Below are 20,088 nucleotides of genomic sequence, written 5' to 3' on the forward strand. Positions count from 1 at the left end.
AAATTTAGTGTGATTATTTATATGCAGCGTAGCAATTTTTTTATGATTGATTATATTTAAAAATCGATTATAATAAAAATATTTTACATTAATATTGGTAAAAGGGTAGTTTATAAGAGTTGAAAATGGCAAAAGTAAAATATTCTTTCATAAACAATATAAGGGAATTTTTATTTTAAATTATTGCACAATTATAGCATTCCAAGATTTAAAACGTAATTTTTTATCATTTTTTTAGCACAGGGGTGATTTATAAGGGTTGAAAAGTGTTATGAGATACAAATTCTTTCATAAGCAATGAGGGAATTTTTATTTTAAATAATTGCACCGTTAAAAGCAATTTTTTATAATTTTTGTCAATACAGGGGAGGTTTTTAGAGGCTGAAAGGGAAAAATTCTTCTATTAGCTATAAAAATATAAAAATAAACTTTTGATTTCTTTGCTTCTTCGTATGTGTTATTTACACGTTTTAAAAAGGCGAATACCTTTTTATATTGTCATAAATCCATATTTTCGCGTTAGTTGTATAGTACTTTTCAACATGGAATATGTGGACCATAAACTGAGAGATTTTGCCTAAAATAAAGAAAAACATTGTGCGAAAAACACTATAATATGTACAAAAAATACCTTACCTTAAAAAAAATACGCTAACATTACACTTTCATCGGATCTCAGTGCGTTTTTTGTCCACTTACGAAATATTTCATATACTTTCTCGTATTTTTCCTTGGATAATACTAAACCGTTACTATATTAAAGCCGTGTCAGGTTACTAGGTTACGGAAATCCTACACAAGTAACTACTATGAAAGTCTTTAAATTTCTAACTTTGTAATGCTTTTATATCTATCAATATTTGCTTATACCTACTAACACAAAATGCGAAGAAATGGTACAAACAAATCTCGTAAGAAAAGCAGTTCCACTAAACTCATATGCTTTGATTTTCTAAACTTGTTTAATACACTACTTAAGGACGATACTGTCACAAATAATAAATACAGAAATGCCATTTATTTGCTGAAACAATATATCATATAATATAGGCTTGTAAACTAATAGCAAATATTGAGTATTCAAATAGGCATTATACATTAGCTAAAATTGTACGTCAGGTAATAACATAACAATACCAGCAACAAAAATACACATATCCATATTATAACGAGCGTTCAAATAAAAACGTGGTCGAAGTTGGCTCTGACACATTGGACGTAGGGAGTAGCTTATAGCGACCAACTTAACCTCATTTCTCAACGAGCTGTATAGCAGCTGTCAGTTTCAATAACGTTAATGACTATATAACTTTATTTTAAAGAATAATCGTGATAACAATAACAAACAATTAAAGGAGCTGCGGAAAGTGTCCCCCTCCTTGTTATAACAATAAATTAAAGCAGCTGCTGAAAGTGTCCCCCTCCTTGTTCCAAGCACTTTTTACACCTGTTCCTCAAAGAATTAAAGACATTTTCTAAGATGCTCGGGGTATTGTTAATTTCACGAATCTTGTCTATAAATCGAGCCTGCAGATGGTTTAAATCAGGAATAGGCAGTTCAAAAATAGTGTTTTTAAGGTAAGGCCACAAAAAGAAATCACACGGCGTAATATCACATGACTTCGGTGGAAATTCATGTTCAGCATTGAGACTTATTAGTCGATTTTGGAAAACTTCCCTCAACATATTCATCGTCTCGCCTGCAGTATGTGCCCTTGCGCCATCTTCTTGAAAGTTTGTAATTTCGTTTTCTTCCAGCTGGTTAACAAAAGGAACGATAATTTCTTCTCTATACCTTTGCGCAGTAAGAGTACCATTAAAAAAAATAGGTCCATAAATCCTCCTTCGATTGAGAGCACACCAAACTCCAATTTTTTGAGCGTGTAGAGGGCCCTCGACAAAAAAGTTATCTGGTTTTTCAGAAGACCACATTCTCATATTCTGTGAGTTTACGTAACCACTTAAATGAAACCAGGCTTCATCAGAAAAAAAGGTGATATTATGAAGTTCACCGTAGTTGTTTAAAAACCATTCACAAAATACAGCCCGTCGCGGAGAATCAACTTCATGAAGTTCTTGCTGACAAGTTAAACGATAGGAGAACAGACGCAAATCTTTTTTTAACACTGTGTGGCAGGTAGGTACCGACTGATACTCCCACCATTTGTGATAAAACACGTACAGAAGTTCTTGGCGCATTTTCCATTATTTGTTGGACATTTTCTTTTAATTCTTCAGTCCGCTTTTTAGGTCGGGAGCTTCCTTCTTTTCTTGTTACACTGCCCGTTTCACGAAAAACATTAACACAAGCTGAACTGCACTTTGAAAAATTTTGTACTCAACAACGCCGGGAAATTGATTTTGAAATTCTACGAAACATTCCTCAATAGAATACTTCCATATTCCATCATTCTTGCGTCCATTTCTAAAGTAGGACTTTTATTCTTGAGAAAACACCATTTTAAACGCTTTTTAAAACGAAAATATTCAAATTTATAGCGGCGATATAGCGCTTTGACAGATGACGTTTAAGTTAATTTGCTATACGCTACGCCCTACGTCCAAATGTTCAGAACCAACTTGACCACGTTTTTATTTGAACGCTCGTTACATACGCACCACGAACAATATGAGAGAATAAATATAAATTATTTTGGGATCTAACTATACGCACTAACAAAACAATCGCACATAACAAACCACTTACATAATTGACATAACAGTACCATCTAACCAAAATATAATAAAAAAATACTCAGAAAGTAAGAAAGATATCATCATTGAATTTTTTCCAGCATGGCGTTATATTTTGGATCCTACCTAGTGGGCTTGCTAGCCGTCGTGACCGCGCTATTCGTAGTAGGCTATGCTTACATCCTGCACTTCTACCAGTACTGGAAGAGGAGGAACCTACCCTATCTGGAGCCCGCAGCACCTTGGGGAAATGTAGAAAAGCCTTTCTGGCGAACTGTGTCCGTCGGAGAAGAGATGCGCGATATACATTTAGAAGCAAAACGCAGAGGTGAGCTCAAATAAGGCGAAATATTTCGGTTCGGAAAATGTTGATACATTCATAGATTCAAGAGAATTACTTCGTAATCATTATCAGTACAGTGAATTCTATTTTAAGGATTTATTTCATTCAGATCGATACTGAACTGACGTTTTGAATTGACATAAGAATTCTGGTTTAAAATTCTGTTGGTTTGTGTTATTTTGGTAAATAATATTTTGGTTTCAAATCTTGTTCAAGGTTTGAAAGTCTGCGGAATTTACAACATGATGCAAGTGAACTTAGTCCTCATCGATCTGGACATAGTAAAGCAAGTTTTGACGAAAGATTTCAACAACTTTGTAGACAGAGGGGTATATACCAACGAGAAGGACGATCCTCTAAGTAAGAACAGCTCACAGGTATCGTGGTTTGTTCAATAATGCAATCGGTTTTTTTAGCTTGCCATCTCTTTGCCCTCAGTGGTCAGAGGTGGAGGAATCTAAGGGTAAAAATGTCACCAACGTTTACATCCGGCAAAATGAAGACCATGTTCAGCACTCTGGTCAGCTGTGGTGAAGTACTTGAAAAATACGTTGAGGGTCACATCGACAATGTGGAGGGGTTGGACGTTAAGGAAGTCTTAGGTGAGATATCAATTATTTATTTTCATAATAAAAGCACTAGTTATTTATACCATAAAAGAGGTAAATATTATTTAGCAGTCGAGGACGTTTTGCGCCCGAGCGGAGCGAGGGCTGGCAATCGAGTCCGAGACTGGTAAATTATACTTAACTACCATATCCAGCGTGTGCAACATGTATTTCCTCAAGACATACGATGCAGGCGCATGTTTTGTGACTGAATGTTAAACCAAGCAGAGAATAATGATCAGTTTACGCAAAAAGTAATGTGGACAGATGAGGTATTTACTCGAAGGGAATTTTAAACCAAAGGAACAACCATATTTGGTCCTACGAGGATTCACGGGCGGTAAGGGAACGTAGTTTTCAGCATGAATTCCATTGTAGCGTATGGTTGGGTGTGTTGAACAACACTATAGTTGGTTCCTACTTCCTTCCGCATCGGTTAAATGCTGACATGTTTACCGAGTTCTTTGAAAATGGTTTTCAAGATCTGTTTGAAGATGTTCTGCGTAATACTCGAATGAACAGTTGGTTTCAACTAGATAGTTGTACTGCCCATTTTGGTAGAGGTCCTAGGGAATGGTTAAACATTAATTATCCCAGGAGAAGGATTGGTCGTGGAGGACCTGTACGTTCACCGGACTTGACACTGATGGATTATTTCGTTTGGGGTGGTGTTAAACAAAAAGTCTACGAGGTGCCAGTTGATACCCTAGAAGATCTAAGACAGCGAATAGCCCAAGCGTGTCGAGAATTAACTCCAATTCAGTGTCGATCGGCCACTACCTCCATAATTAGAAGATGTCGTGCTTGTCTACAGTCCGGAGGCGCCGCCCATTTTGAACAAAATATTTTTTAAAACATTTCATTTTTGATTCACTTTTCGCTTTGTTTAGGTATAATATTAATTGGTAATTTTTTGGTTGTTTCAATTTACAAATAAATTTTCATGTATTGTTCGCCACCTTATTTTATTTAAAAGTACACAACACAAGTAAATGAAGTGACTACAAACCGCCTGAAAAAAATTAGTAGTATTGCAAGGGTCAATACGTTGTCGCATTACGACATAGCCACAATAGATGTTAGGTACTTTAATATTTCTATTGTTTTCATCAACAGCATTTTTTTTCTAAAAAAAAAACACCCTATATCTCAAAAACGAAGCATCTCCTAAATAATTTTAATACTATTGGTTAAACCCAAGGGAAGGGGAGACAAAAAGGCTTATTTGATTCACACATACTCGGGACTAAGACCATAATTTTAATAGGTACTATATTTGTTTAGGTTTTATGAGGAACATCTTCCTAAAGTTTATCGACAGAATCCAGAAGCACCCTTCTGAAGAGTCAATTTTGCCATGAAACAATAAGAGTTAGGAAAAAAGTGAATGTACACTTTTTGTCAATAACAAACTGTTCTATCTAAAACAGCATCATTTTTTATTTTCAGTAGAGCCGTATTAATTTTTTTTTATAATTCAATGAGTCTGAGTCCCCATAACTCCGCCACTGGTTGCTTGCGGGACTTCTACTTCTCTGGAAAAATGGTATCTTATAAGAAGATGTGCCATGCGAAATTTGGCTTAAATAGCCTTCTTCATTTAGAAGTTATTTAAAAAATTCGATTTTTTTTTAATCTTTAACGCCCTATATTTCGAAAATAAAGCGTCTCTGGAAAAAAAATTATACTTGATTTTTTCTTATTTTTTTATGAGGAATATCCTTAAAGTTTGTCGACTTAATCCTGAAACACCCTATAACTCCAAATCACTTTTTTCCCTAGTGAGGCAAGTTATTTCACTTACCTCCAGTTGTCCATAGCAACTTCCACTTCTACGGTAAAATCCACTTACCTCCTTAAAAACAATGTATTAATAGTCTATTCACTATAGTGGGAGCAGATAAACATGTTTTCCCGACCTGCGTTTTCCGATCTATGTAGTAGGTTCTCTACGATGATTTGTATATGAATTCCTATTGTTTCGGGGGAAACTGCGCCTCATATGACGCTCATTGAAGGTTTGATCAAAATTTTCCAAACATTTATGAAAGAATCCACATACTCTCCAAATACCGTACGGTTACTTTACGGTTTTACCATGTGACAACTGGATAACCATTGTATGTTTTAGGTAAATTCTCGACGGACATCATCGGTAGTTGTGCTTTCGGCTTAGAGTGCAACAGCTTCAAAGACCCGAACTCACCCTTCAGAAAATACGGTCGAGAAGCTTTCGAAGTCTCCACGTTGGACCTTATCGAATTGGCGATTGCCGATAACTTCCCCGAGCTCGCGAGGAAGCTGAAAATCACGACTATACGGAGGGATGTAAGCTCCTTCTTCAGGAAGGTGGTAAACGATACGATCGCTTACAGACAGAAGAACAACTACGCGAGGAACGACTTCCTCCAGTTGCTCATCGAGATCATGAACAACAAATCATCCAATGAGGATGGATTCAAAGGTACGAAGATTGACGACATTTTATTGAGATTGCCTTTGGGTAGTCATTAGCAATGATAGAGTGCCAAGTTTGAAAAAAATTTCTTCGGATGTTTATCAGATTTGTATTTTTACTTTTTTTTATTTCAACTTTAAGCTTTGACGATTTTTGAATTTTTACCGGCGATCGAAAATTGACTATTCAAATTAGTACCTAGATCAACATCAAAGATCTTTGTACAGTATGTATACAGGGTGTTAAAAAAAGAGTGTAAAATATTTCAGGAGGTAATAGTATGAACCAAAATAAGCAGAAAAGTCTTAATAAACATGGGTCCGCAAAGTAACGGTTGCGGAAATTTCAAACGTTTCGTTTTTCAAACATTTTATTTTATTAGGAATAAACCGACAGAGGAAGCTTTTAACAAACAAAAAACAAAGTTACAGAAGATGTTCAAAGTGCCCTCCGTCCATTTCCAAGCAGGCACGACATCTTCGTCTCAACGATATTCGAACTCTTTCGAAAACACCCTCCTTGGTTTGGATTTCTTGACACTTTTGATTAATCCGTAGCTGCAGCTCTTCCAGGCTATTTACAGGAGTACCATACACTAATGTCTTCAAATATCCCCAAACAAAGAAATCTAGAGGGTTCAGATCAGGCGATCTTGGAGGCCATAAAACAGGTCCGGCCCTTCCTACCCATCTATGTGGAAAAGTTTGGTGTAAATGCTCTCTAACGGCCATGGAAAAATGAGCTGGAGCACCATCATGCTGGAACCACATTTGTTGCCTCTGATTCAAAGGAATGTCTTCCAAAAACTCATACAGTGTGTTCTGCAGAAAGTTGAGGTAAGCAGCGCCTGTTAATCGGTTTGGTAAAACAACAGGACCTAGAAACCTGTCACCTACAATACCCATCCAAATGTTTAATGAAAAACGTGCCTGATGTCCAGATTCTATTAGAGCATGAGGATTTTCGTCGGCCCAAATATGCGTATTGTGAAAATTAAACACTCCATTTCTTGTGAACCCGGCCTCATCAGTAAAAAGAATGTTTGCAAGAAAACGAGGGTCTTCAGCATCATGACGTAGAAACCAGCGGCAAAAAACCAAACGTGCTTGATGATCATTTATTGGATTTAAGGCCTGTACTCGTTGCACATGGTATGGATAAAGCAGTTGCTCGTGAAGGATTCTCCAAACAAGAGGACCACTAATTCCTACCTCGGCTGATATTCTCCGCACACTCGTACCTGGATTCTGCTCTACCAGTGCTAGAATTTCTTCTTCTGCTCTAGGAGTGGATACCGACCTTGGTCTTCCGGATAAATGGCACTGTTTGCTCAAGGAACCGGTATCACGCAATCTTTGGTGAATTCTTCCAAACATGCGTTGTGAAGGAATCTGGCGATTTGGATAAGCGTCAACATAAAGACGTCGCGCTTCGGTGGCGTTCCCATTAGCACGACCATACATGAAATGCATGTCTGTTAATTCTGCGTTAGAGTAACCAGCCATAGCGAAAGAAAACTTGTGCACTGAGAACAACTGTCAAATACGTACTGTTTATTTCACTAAACATCAACCAACTATTATAAGAAAATACACAACGTTTTTGCAAAATAAAAAAAGGGGCTAAAAAACATAAAACATTCCATATCTCCGCAACCGTTACTTTGCGGACCCATGTTTATTGAGACTTTTCTGCTTATTTTGGTTCATACTATTACCTCCTTAAATATTTTACACTCTTTTTTTAACACCCTGTATACAGGGTGCCCCATAAGCACATGATCAAAAAGGTACTGCGATATTCTTTGGCTCGAAAGAAGACGATTTGACTTAACTTCCATTAAGAAAAAATGTCTGGCTCCTCTGCAATTGACTGTCAAAGTTCTTGAAAAAAAAGTATGGTTTTTGTAATATCTGGAGAATGTTACGATGGATTTTAATGAAACTTGCTGTGGACTTAAGTAAAACTCATGTTTTGATGAAGCAACCGCGTCCATCTGCCTTGGGCTAATGGTACATTCTTGAGTGTCTTGGTACAAGAATTACCAAAACGTTTTATTTTGTCGCTGGAATTAATTCATTTTATTTTTATTGATGATTGACGATCCTTTTTCGAGATTTTCATGCTCTTGGTAAAATCTTGTAACATTCATAGTTTTTACGCAAAAATTTTTTTCTATTTTAGACAATCATTATCACTACTACTCAAGTACAACAAATACTCACTACGATCACTACTATCGTAGTAAGTATCTTGGTAAAATCTTGTAGCATTCATAGTTTTTACGCAAAAAATTGTTTTCTGTTTCGTTGCGATTTAACAATTTTAAAAGTATCGCAGTAAATCTGCCCTTTTACAAGGAGCAGCTTTCTCTAATAATAATTGCCAATTCTTTTACCTAGGATATCAATATTGAAAGTAAAATGGTTGCAACTTTAAAGTCTGTCGCAATGCGACGGATTGAATATCATTTTACTTCATTAGATTTATTTTTAGTTAACACTCAAACAATGTAAAGACGTACTTAGGAAACACATAATTTTCTTTATTAAAACTGGATGGTAGTTACATAGATACGATAGATGATGGTGGAATTTCAAGACATCTTCGATATGCCCCCCATTTTCCTGGATGCCTAGCAATTAATTCCAGCGACAAAATAAAAAGTTCTGGTACACTTGGCATTTTTTTAAATTATTCACCAAATGTTTTCCAAATATGTAACTAGTAATACATTTTGAAGGTGATGGAAAATCTCTGACCATGGACGAAGCCGCTGCCCAGTGCTTTGTGTTCTTCCTAGCCGGCTTTGAGACCAGTTCTACGACTATGACATTCGCTCTCTACGAAATGGCTCAGCACCAGGACGTACAAGACAGAGTCAGAGAAGAAATCAAGACGGTTCTGGCGAAGCACGATGGCCAAGTGACTTACGATTCGTTGAGCGAACTGAAGTACATGAAGCAAGTCATTGACGGTTAGTAGTTGAAAGTAAAAAAAATTGGGAGGTGGTTCTTTTGCAAAAAAAGTGGTGTCGGGGTAGTTTATATAACGGTTTTCTCGTTGTCGTTGCTCTTTCGAGATACGGGGGTTGAAGCTGTCACTTTGGAAAGGGTTTATATCTTTTAATCAACGAAAGATAAAACTGTCAAAAATAGCGACTTGGAAAAACGAGCAAATGAAGTTATTCCAAGTATCAGTGACGTGAATCCGGGATATAATTGACGGAAAAATATGTTATTATTCAAAATTTTTAAGCACCTGCGAACCCCAAAGGATAATACAAAAAAAGTGTCGATAAGATATACATTTCTTCTTCTTTCTTCTCACAGAAGACAACAAAAGTAAATTTTAAAAAACTAAAATGAACAAATTATCAAATATTTAATTATTATTAATTCCCGAAAATTTACGATTTTGTTGTTCCGTTTCGAACTCGCTTGCCCTCATCAGCATGCCAAAAGTGAAACGTGTGACGACCAATCCAACTGTCATGTAAATTTTCAGTAATTTCCGCCAAACTTTAAACGAAATTCCTGAACAAGTAAAGGCAGCTTCGTCTTTTTTTGAAGAAACTGTGGTGAGTATTATGCTTATTAATAAAAAAAATAACTGTTGTGTGGTAGTGAAATGATAAGGAAACATGTTTTCTTTTCATAGAATTTTATTAATTGAAGACCATTACAGCAGAAGACAAAGAAAAGGCAGCGAGTTTTAGTATAATTTTGTAATTTTCTACAACGTCACTAGCGCCCCCTATTACTAGTAACTAGAAAACCATTTACGTGATGTAATTTATCGTCTTTTAAAAACCGATTTTCCTAATAGTACAGTCATTGAAGCTTTTCACCTCCGAATTCTTTGAAACTGAACTGATCGATTTGAAATTTGGCAGATAGTTACAGAGAAGGTCAATGAACATTGGTGACATTGCGTCGATTGACGCTTCCACCCTGGTGGGGGTTGAAATTTTTTTCAAAAAAATCGACAGAGAATCAAATTTTGAGCAAAAAATATTCGAAGAATTTTTTCGAGAAATCAATAGTTTTTTAGTTATTCACAATTCAAAACTTGGAATTTTGAGTGGAAAAAAACACTTTTTCAAAGTATTTTTCGCGAATAACTCAAAAATTACGCATTTTATTAAAAAAGTGTAATTAACAAAAATGTACCTAGCTTATAAATAAACAAAGAAAATCGTTTTTTAAAATGCGTTGTACGTCCTATACAAAGCGAAATATGGTTAGTGGACTTGTTTTGGGGAGAATACTCGAATCGATGTACTCGGAAACGGAAAAAGGATTAATTTTATGCGTATAACTTGTATATTTGTAGTACTTAAAAAGACCTTCAAAATGAGCACTTATAAAAGTTAATTAGAGCAAAATTGAAGGAGTTATCCTCAAAAACAGATGGATTGCTTATATTTTTTAAGGAAAAATGAGCAGTAAATGCTATACCATTTCTATCAGAATTAAAATTAATTGTAGACCCTTTACAATTAATTTTGTTTTAGTGTTTTTCATATGATCCTGAAGTTAGACCGGTTTAGAATGCGTATTTTTTTAATAATGTACTTTAAAAGTTGAAAACGTGTTTTTCATTATCCAAAAATATTGCCTTATTCATATAATAACTCTGAAACTATTAAGGATACGTAAAAAATAATAGATAACAAAAATATAGCTTTTTTTCTACAAATATTTTGCTTTTTTTATTCCTAGCATAAAAAATAAAGGAGATATCGCCGCTTGAATTATCCATTTTAGTGAAAATTCGACCTGTCTCGAGCTCTTCGATCCTTTCCCTTTAAAAAACGAAGGCCTTAAAAGGTTTTATATGCGAAATAAAAACGATCTTACAGCTCTTGAAATTATCTTTAAAATGCTTTTTTGTAGGATACTATAGCTTCAAAATTAACCGAGTTATGGCAAAAAAACCAATGATATTTTTTCGGAGCAATATAGACTTTCTCATTTTTATATATTTGTATATTGTATTATACAAATAAAATAAGTAAAAAAATTTAGTGTGATTATTTATATGCAGCGTAGCAATTTTTTTTATGATTGATTATATTTAAAGATCGATTATAATAAAAATATTTTACATTAATATTGGTAAAAGGGTACCTAGTTTATAAGAGTTGAAAATCGCAAAAGTAAAATATTCTTTCATAAACAATATAAGGAAATTTTTATTTTAAATTATTGCACAATTATAGCATTCCAAGATATAAAACGTAATTTTCTATCATTTTTTTAGCACAGGGGTGAGTTATAAGGGTTGAAAAGTGTTATGAGATACAAATTCTTTCATAAGCAATGAGGGAATTTTTATTGTAAATAATTGCACCGTTAAAGCATTCCAAGCTTTTAAAAAGTAATTTTTTATCAGTTTTGTCAATACAGGGGTGGTTTTTAGGGGTTGAAAGGGAAAAATTCTTTTATTGCTATAAGGTAACTTTTATTTTAAATAATTGCACGATTTAATCATTCCAAATCTTTAAAAAGTAATTTTTTATCAATATTTTTTGCATAGGGGTAGTTTTTAAGAGTTAAATAAAGGGTCGAAAAGATCAAATATATCATAAAACATGTTCGAGAATATTGAACATTATTTAATCTTTGTGCTTGAACAAGATTTTTCTCAATAAAATGCTTAAAACTTAATTTTTTCAATTTTTTTCACTTAGGGGTGGTTTTTACCTCTAAAAAACAAAAAGCTTCAGTCGGGCTTATGTCACTTTCGATCTTGAGCCTAAGATGAGCCTTATTCTAAATTTTCATGCAAATCCATGCAGTTTCAAAGAATTCGGAGGTTACAGCTGATTTTCAGCTTCAATGACTGTACTATAAATTTTTAGTTCAATATCTTAGCGGTCTTGGAGCAGTCCCAAGGAATTGAAAGAAAATTTTCAGTTAAAACACCTAATGTCTTGGTAACATATTGCCAAGGCAGGATTCTCTCAATTGTTTTATTTTGACACCCTCTACCTGTAGCTGTGCTGTATCCCATTCTCAAAGATACCCTTGACCCTACGTATATAAAAGGGATAAAATTAGCGTAATGTTTTCCATGGGACATTCAACATGAAGCAGTTTGATTCATCGTCCAGTTCTAAAAACAATAAACAAACAAATTCATTTATATCATAAATATATGCCTTTTTGGTGCCACTGTCAATTCCCTTTGGCTTAATTGGATCACTTGTTAGAAAATATGTTCTGTTATTATAAAATGAGAAGTCATATTGTACTTGTTTTTTTTATATAGAAACGTTGAGGATATACTCTCCAGTTCCGTTTATAACTAGAGTAGCTGCTGAAGACTACAAGATACCACAAGAGGATGTGGTCATAGAAAAGGGCACCAAGGTGGTGGTTGCCATCCAAGGAATCCATATGGACGAGGAAATATACGAGAATCCACTGAAATTCGATCCAGAGAGGTTCAGCGACGAAAACAAGAAGGGAAGACACCCCTATGCGCACATACCCTTCGGTGAAGGTCCTAGAATTTGTATAGGTGAGTCAAAAAAATTCGATCAATCGTCAGGAGTTTCGCAAGGGTCAACCCTGGGGCCACTGTTGTTTGTTATTTTTATTAATGACTTAACTGAATGCCTCGATGTGAACTATTTACTTTATGTGGACGACCTGAAGTTGTTGTTGGAAAATAAACCTTCTACTGATTGTACTATATTACAAGATAATCCCGAAAGATGACACAGTTGGTGTTCATGTAATAATGATCTACCTCTGAATGTAAGCAAATGTAAAATAATGTCTTACAGTCGACGCAAACTAATATTAATTTTTATTATAAAATTGGTATTTTTTTAAATAGAGTTACGCAATTTACTGACCTTGGTGTTACAATCGATACTAGATTATCCCACAAACCCACAAAAAAAGGATCGGATCTGGTATTCAGACCCAAGTATTTCCATGTATTTTTTTCCGCTGAATCCGAATCTGCCTTCAGATGGCCCAACGGGTTTAAGTTTTTGCGAAAATTCAAAAAACGGGTTAAAATTCACAAAAAACGTTATTTACTATCGACAAAATTATAAAAAATCAAATTATTCTACCAGCTCACTAGACGTATGATTTTTCACTCGTTTAATTCCAATTTATCATCATAGAATTTATCAGACAAGCCTGGTCCAATTTCATTCAAAAACAGAAGATAGATCAAAATGCTTAGAAACGTCATTTTCATGGCATAATTCGTGATGCAGAGTTCTTGATCCATCTTTTTATCCACCCACATATTTATGAATTCATACATCTTTCTATCCAGTCGTTCATGCATGAATACGCATATTTATTCATCCACCTGTACCACCTATAAAACCCATCCATTCACCCATCTATCCATCTACTTTTTGTAATGAGAGATGAGATAATAGCCTAGAAGATTGACAATGCAATAAACAAAAAGAGTCCTAAATACGAAGAAATTGTATCAAAAATAATAAAAGACTTCCAAGATCTGGGATGTTTGATGAACTACAAGTTGCACTTTCTTTATTCACANATTACTATAAATTTTTAGTTCAATATCTTAGCGGTCTTGGAGCAGTCCCAAGGAATTGAAAGAAAATTTTCAGTTAAAACACCTAATGTCTTGGTAACATATTGCCAAGGCAGAATTCTCTCAATTGTTTTATTTTGACACCCTCTACCTGTAGCTGTGCTGTATCCCATTCTCAAAGATACCCTTGACCCTACGTATATAAAAGGGATAAAATTAGCGTAATGTTTTCCATGGGACATTCAACATGAAGCAGTTTGATTCATCGTCCAGTTCTAAAAACAATAAACAAACAAATTCATTTATATCATAAATATATGCCTTTTTGGTGCCACTGTCAATTCCCTTTGGCTTAATTGGATCACTTGTTAGAAAATATGTTCTGTTATTATAAAATGAGAAGTCATATTGTACTTGTTTTTTTTATATAGAAACGTTGAGGATATACTCTCCAGTTCCGTTTATAACTAGAGTAGCTGCTGAAGACTACAAGATACCACAAGAGGATGTGGTCATAGAAAAGGGCACCAAGGTGGTGGTTGCCATCCAAGGAATCCATATGGACGAGGAAATATACGAGAATCCACTGAAATTCGATCCAGAGAGGTTCAGCGACGAAAACAAGAAGGGAAGACACCCCTATGCGCACATACCCTTCGGTGAAGGTCCTAGAATTTGTATAGGTGAGTCAAAAAAATTCGATCAATCGTCAGGAGTTTCGCAAGGGTCAACCCTGGGGCCACTGTTGTTTGTTATTTTTATTAATGACTTAACTGAATGCCTCGATGTGAACTATTTACTTTATGTGGACGACCTGAAGTTGTTGTTGGAAAATAAACCTTCTACTGATTGTACTATATTACAAGATAATCCCGAAAGATGACACAGTTGGTGTTCATGTAATAATGATCTACCTCTGAATGTAAGCAAATGTAAAATAATGTCTTACAGTCGACGCAAACTAATATTAATTTTTATTATAAAATTGGTATTTTTTTAAATAGAGTTACGCAATTTACTGACCTTGGTGTTACAATCGATACTAGATTATCCCACAAACCCACAAAAAAAGGATCGGATCTGGTATTCAGACCCAAGTATTTCCATGTATTTTTTTCCGCTGAATCCGAATCTGCCTTCAGATGGCCCAACGGGTTTAAGTTTTTGCGAAAATTCAAAAAACGGGTTAAAATTCACAAAAAACGTTATTTACTATCGACAAAATTATAAAAAATCAAATTATTCTACCAGCTCACTAGACGTATGATTTTTCACTCGTTTAATTCCAATTTATCATCATAGAATTTATCAGACAAGCCTGGTCCAATTTCATTCAAAAACAGAAGATAGATCAAAATGCTTAGAAACGTCATTTTCATGGCATAATTCGTGATGCAGAGTTCTTGATCCATCTTTTTATCCACCCACATATTTATGAATTCATACATCTTTCTATCCAGTCGTTCATGCATGAATACGCATATTTATTCATCCACCTGTACCACCTATAAAACCCATCCATTCACCCATCTATCCATCTACTTTTTGTAATGAGAGATGAGATAATAGCCTAGAAGATTGACAATGCAATAAACAAAAAGAGTCCTAAATACGAAGAAATTGTATCAAAAATAATAAAAGACTTCCAAGATCTGGGATGTATGATGAACTACAAGTTGCACTTTCTTCATTCATATCTGGATTGGTTTCCTGAAAATCTTGGAGATTATAGCGAAGAACAAGGCGAACGATTTCATCGGGATATGAAGGTTATAGAACAGCGATATCAAGGAAGATAGGATGAAAACACGATGGCCGATTTTTGTTGGTTGTTACAAAGAGAAACGAAAAATAGAGGTACTAAACAAAAGCTTAACCCTTTGCATAGATCCTTTGAATAAAAGAGAACACGTTATAGCAACAAAAATAAGAATGATTTGTAGATATCGTCTTCTTTTGTTTAGAAAGTAGAGTATTCTACATTGCATTCTTAATCTTCTAGATTAGTATCTCATCTCTCAGTAAAAGAAATAGATAGATAGATGGGTGGATGGGTGGGTTTTATAGGTGGTACAGGTAGATGAATAAATATGCGTGTTCATGTATGAACGACTGGTTAGAAAGATGTACGAATTCATAAATGGACGGGTGGATAAAAAGATGGATCCACAACTCTGCAACACGAATTATGCCATGAAAATGGTGTTTTTAAGCATTTTGATCTATTTGCTGTTTTTGAATGAAATTGGACCAGCTTGTTTGACTCTATGATGATAAATTGAAATTAAACGAGTGAAAAATCATACGTCTAGTGAGCTGGTTGAATAAAATACGTTTTTTGTGAATTTTGACCGGTTTTTTAAATTTTCCCGAAAACTCAGACCGGTTGGGCCAAATCTGAAGGCAGATTCGGATTCAGCGGAATAAATACATGGAAATACATGGATTTGAATACCAGATTCGAACCTTTTTTTTTGTGGGGCTGTATTATCATTTAACGAGCACATTAGTTTAGTAACCAAATCTGCTTATAAGAATTTAGGCTTTATTATGCGCAATTCTTTCAGAACGTAAAGGTTCTAAATACATTGCATTTGCATTTGTGAATATGCATCGGTTATTTGGAGTCCCATTTATATCGTTTATAATATTCAATTAGATAAAGTACAGCGGAGATTTATAAAGACTATTCATTTTATTAGTTATGGATTTTATTCTCCTCGTGCTACACCTTAAGATTTATTGCTTTTTTGTTTTAATTTTAATAGTCTCTGTCGTAGGCGAATTATGTTTTCAATTATATTCCTTTTTAAAATCATAAATAACACTTTAAATGCAGACTCGTTAGTCTCAACGATTTTATATCATGTTCCTAGACTTAATTCTAGATTTCACTCTGCTTTACATTTAGTCACACCTAGTACCAATTTACTAATAATAGCATCTCCCCTATACCAAATGATTTTCAATTACCAGAAGTATGAAGATCGACTTAATATATTTTTTCATTCTATGAATGACATAAGAAAATAGTTTGTCTAGCAAATCTTTATATGTTAGTTAGATTATTTATTTTATTTGTTTGTTATTGTTTATAATTAAGTTCTTTTGCCCCAATTTTATATTTTATACATTGATTGCTCTATTTTATGCAATTTATTTATCTTTATATTTAATGTTAGTTTGTCTTTTTATTTTTAAGTTTAGTTAAGGTTTTCTGTGTTACCTCACCCTGTAATTGGGACTTTATTCCGTTGGATATTGCAATTTCTAAATAAATAAATAAATAAAGTTGAAGCTAAGAGAATTACCTGCAGTTATTTGTTAAGTAACACATTTACACGTGTAATAATATATATTTTCTTTTCTAGGGGAAAGGTTCGGCATAATGCAGACCAAGGTGGGGCTGACGAGCATCCTGAAGGATTTCAGGGTGACTCTGAACAAAAAGACCCAGAATCCTTTGAGGTTGTCTACCAGAGCATTCGTGCCCACTGCCGAGGCTGGTGTTTGGGTAAATTTGGAGAGACTTTAGGTGATAAGCCAAACGAAACATCTATCTTTCTATAGTTATTATTATATAATTGCCAGTAATAAAATTGTTATTTACTCGATGCAAGTTTAATTATAAATACCTAATGTTGCCTAATGTTGCTTAACAGCTTGAAAGTTTGTTAGATGTTTGTGGTTGCCATTCTGCTTGTTCTACACTGATGCAAACAATTAAAGGGTAAAAAGAATTTCTGAAAGTTTCCTGTGATTTTTGATAGTCTGTATTTAGATGAAATATGGTCGTAATTTGGCTTAAATAGCCTTTTTCATTGAGAAGTTATTTAAAAAATTCGATTTTTTTTTAAAAATCTTTAACGCCCTATATTTCGAAAATGAAGCGGCTCTGGAAAAAAATTTATACTCCTTAAAGTTTGTCGACTTAATCCTGAAACACCCTGTATAAAGTTAATAAATTATTGAAACTCTTCTTGTTACGAAATATTGTCAATAAACTGTTACCTTTTAAAAACACTCGTAGATTTCACGGTTTGCATATCATATTATATACTTACTGATAAATACTCTGATAACATACGTATCAATTAATCTTGTTGGCCTACGTATTATATAATGTAGTAGGTATCTTCAAGTGTCTCACAGCCTTCTTAATTTAGTCAGCGTTAGTGTCGGTCGAGGTAAAGTTCGTTCACATTTTTAAAATTTGCTTTGACAAATGTTAGTTGTGTCTATCTACTTATTAAATTAAACCAAAGTTAGTCTTTAATCAAATCGTTGAAAATAAATCAAATTATAATCACATATGGACAGTGCATTGCGTGTGTAGTGCTCCCAGGTATCTCAGTTATTATTAAAGATAGAAACCTGCTAGCTAGTTTCGCGAACTTAGTCAATCCTTTATGGAAAATATTAACTTTCACTGTCAAGATAGCAAGCGGTGGCTCATTCAGCGGTAGCTCATTCTCTACGTTTAGACCCTTGCAACGAGTGAAGGGCGCAAGGAGTGCGATTCCATGTGCGTATCGTTTTAGGGGGTTCCAAAAATTGTTAAATATAAACAAATATATATTTTTTCTTATTTATTGGGTATTTCGGCACCTGTTAAAAAATCAAAAGATCAATGAAATAAATTCCATTGAAGAAAAACAGACAAATAAAAAACATCAATGTATATCGCGGCTTTTTTCGTAAAACATAAGAGAAGTAGTAATTTGTAGAAAATTGAAAGACAAATCCGAAAATATCATGGTTGTTACCGTAAAGCATTAGCGTACTATTTTATTTAGAAAAATATGCCACCATACCCTGAATCTCCGCCACTGGAGCATGTAAATTTTTAGGAAATGCTCCCAAATTTGGGACAATGTTTACGTAAATACATGTGCCCAATTTCAAATTATTTCACATACTAGTTTTTAAATTATTTAAAAAAATTAAAAATAGTTTAAAGTTTAACACCCTGTATATTTTTAATGAAGCGTCCTAGATAAAAATTTTATGAGAAAGACCCCTTAAAATTCATCAAAGAATACGCGGTTTCATTTCTGGTCACCATTTGTGAATCACCCTGTATAATATGATGCTGCAACTAAAAATGCCAATGTCGTGAATTTTCCTGTGGACGTGGCAGGTTTAGTTTAGGCAGTATAGATGGACAATCACTGTGATCAATTTTATAAAGAAAAACCTGGGAAAAATACTTGTCTAATATTAAGGGCCTCATATTCTATAGTGTTTTCCGCAAAGACAAATAATATCAAACATTTAATAACTGAATAATCTAAAGCTTATCAAATAACAGGAATGTTATGTAATGCCACCTGAGTATTTTAAAAGACGCCGCAGTAAAACGAATAAACACGTGCAAAAAACGATCAAACCATCAAGGTTTAAGGTACTGAAATCTACGAAAATACTAACTTTTTTATATATAATTCCACATGCTTAGTCCTACATATAAAATTGTTTACTTTTATTTATAAGTACGTGAAAATAATTCTTAAAATGTGAGGTTAGGATAACAGAAAACGCATGTTTTACAAACGCTTTTTTTTTAGTTATTATTTTATTTGAGTAAATTTAAATGGTAACAATGAATAAACAAAACATCAAGGATTTTATTTTTGTGCTTACTTTTGTTCTACACGTTTTACTTTTCAAGATTTCAGTACCTAAAAACGCCATAAATTTCACTATTTCTCGGCCAGGACCTCACCTTAAGTGAGGAAATAGAAAATGGGTCAAGAAGACGACTACATTGAGGATCTCTCATTAGTGGATAAAAACCATGTTTTAAAATGTAGTGGTTTCAATAGTCTTCGTTGGACATTTTGTAGGATATTTATCCAAAAGTCATAGTTAAGACACCAAACAAATGATGATATTCAAGTTTACTTCTAACAAAGACGTGGTAAGGGATTTTCCAAGTTTTTATGTCTCACTCACTGGCAATAGTTGCTTTACAGGATGTGGCGTATATAATCTATACAAATTAAACTACAGCTTCCAAACGATAGAAAAGTCTTATACGAAAAAGTTCGTTTTGCGTTTTTTTTTTTTCTTAAAATTCAATTATGGATTAAAATATTTTCTCTGGAACGGTCCTGTCCTTGTGCTGTACGATGAGTTACGTGCTGTAGACCAGCCGAATAAACAAATCGTCATTGAAAGATAGAAAGATATTTCTCAATTTTTGTGGAATTTTTCAATGCGAAAGTAAAAACTAAGAAAAATAGATATTTAAAAAAAACTGATATTTTCTTATTATAATAATTAACAGTAATTACTATCTTAAATGCATTGCAAGATAAAACCTGCGTGTCCGAACTTGTAATGTCACATCGTCCAATAATTCAAGCAAAAGCAGGCATTTAGTCGTCCTTTAAAGAAATGGGGACCCACAAGTTCATCGCCTATTATGCCAGCCCAAACCTTTA

The 20,088-nt window shown here is 34.1% G+C and overlaps 2 protein-coding genes across 2 annotated transcripts in view; both read left to right on the forward strand.

The window, feature by feature from the left end:
• Positions 1–17,254, forward strand: part of LOC108915408 (probable cytochrome P450 6a13) — an 18,818-nt gene extending 1,564 nt beyond the window's left edge. The window contains exons 2-8 of the mRNA XM_018721435.1: positions 2,796–3,022; positions 3,254–3,397; positions 3,454–3,639; positions 5,777–6,109; positions 8,847–9,080; positions 12,380–12,631; positions 17,014–17,254. Coding sequence (XP_018576951.1) covers positions 2,797–3,022; positions 3,254–3,397; positions 3,454–3,639; positions 5,777–6,109; positions 8,847–9,080; positions 12,380–12,631; positions 17,014–17,177 — 1,539 coding nt within the window. The 5' untranslated portion in view covers position 2,796 and the 3' untranslated portion in view covers positions 17,178–17,254. The remainder of the gene's footprint in view (positions 1–2,795; positions 3,023–3,253; positions 3,398–3,453; positions 3,640–5,776; positions 6,110–8,846; positions 9,081–12,379; positions 12,632–17,013) is intronic.
• A 604-nt stretch (positions 17,255–17,858) lies between these two features.
• The window catches only part of LOC108915241, a 43,205-nt gene continuing 40,975 nt past the window's right edge, over positions 17,859–20,088 (forward strand). The window contains exon 1 of the mRNA XM_023455303.1: positions 17,859–17,987. The gene's annotated coding sequence lies outside the window, so the exon portion shown is untranslated. The remainder of the gene's footprint in view (positions 17,988–20,088) is intronic.

The sequence above is a fragment of the Anoplophora glabripennis genome, unplaced genomic scaffold (assembly GCF_000390285.2).
Source record: "Anoplophora glabripennis isolate ALB-LARVAE unplaced genomic scaffold, Agla_2.0 scaffold155, whole genome shotgun sequence".
Lineage (NCBI taxonomy): Eukaryota > Metazoa > Arthropoda > Insecta > Coleoptera > Cerambycidae > Anoplophora > Anoplophora glabripennis.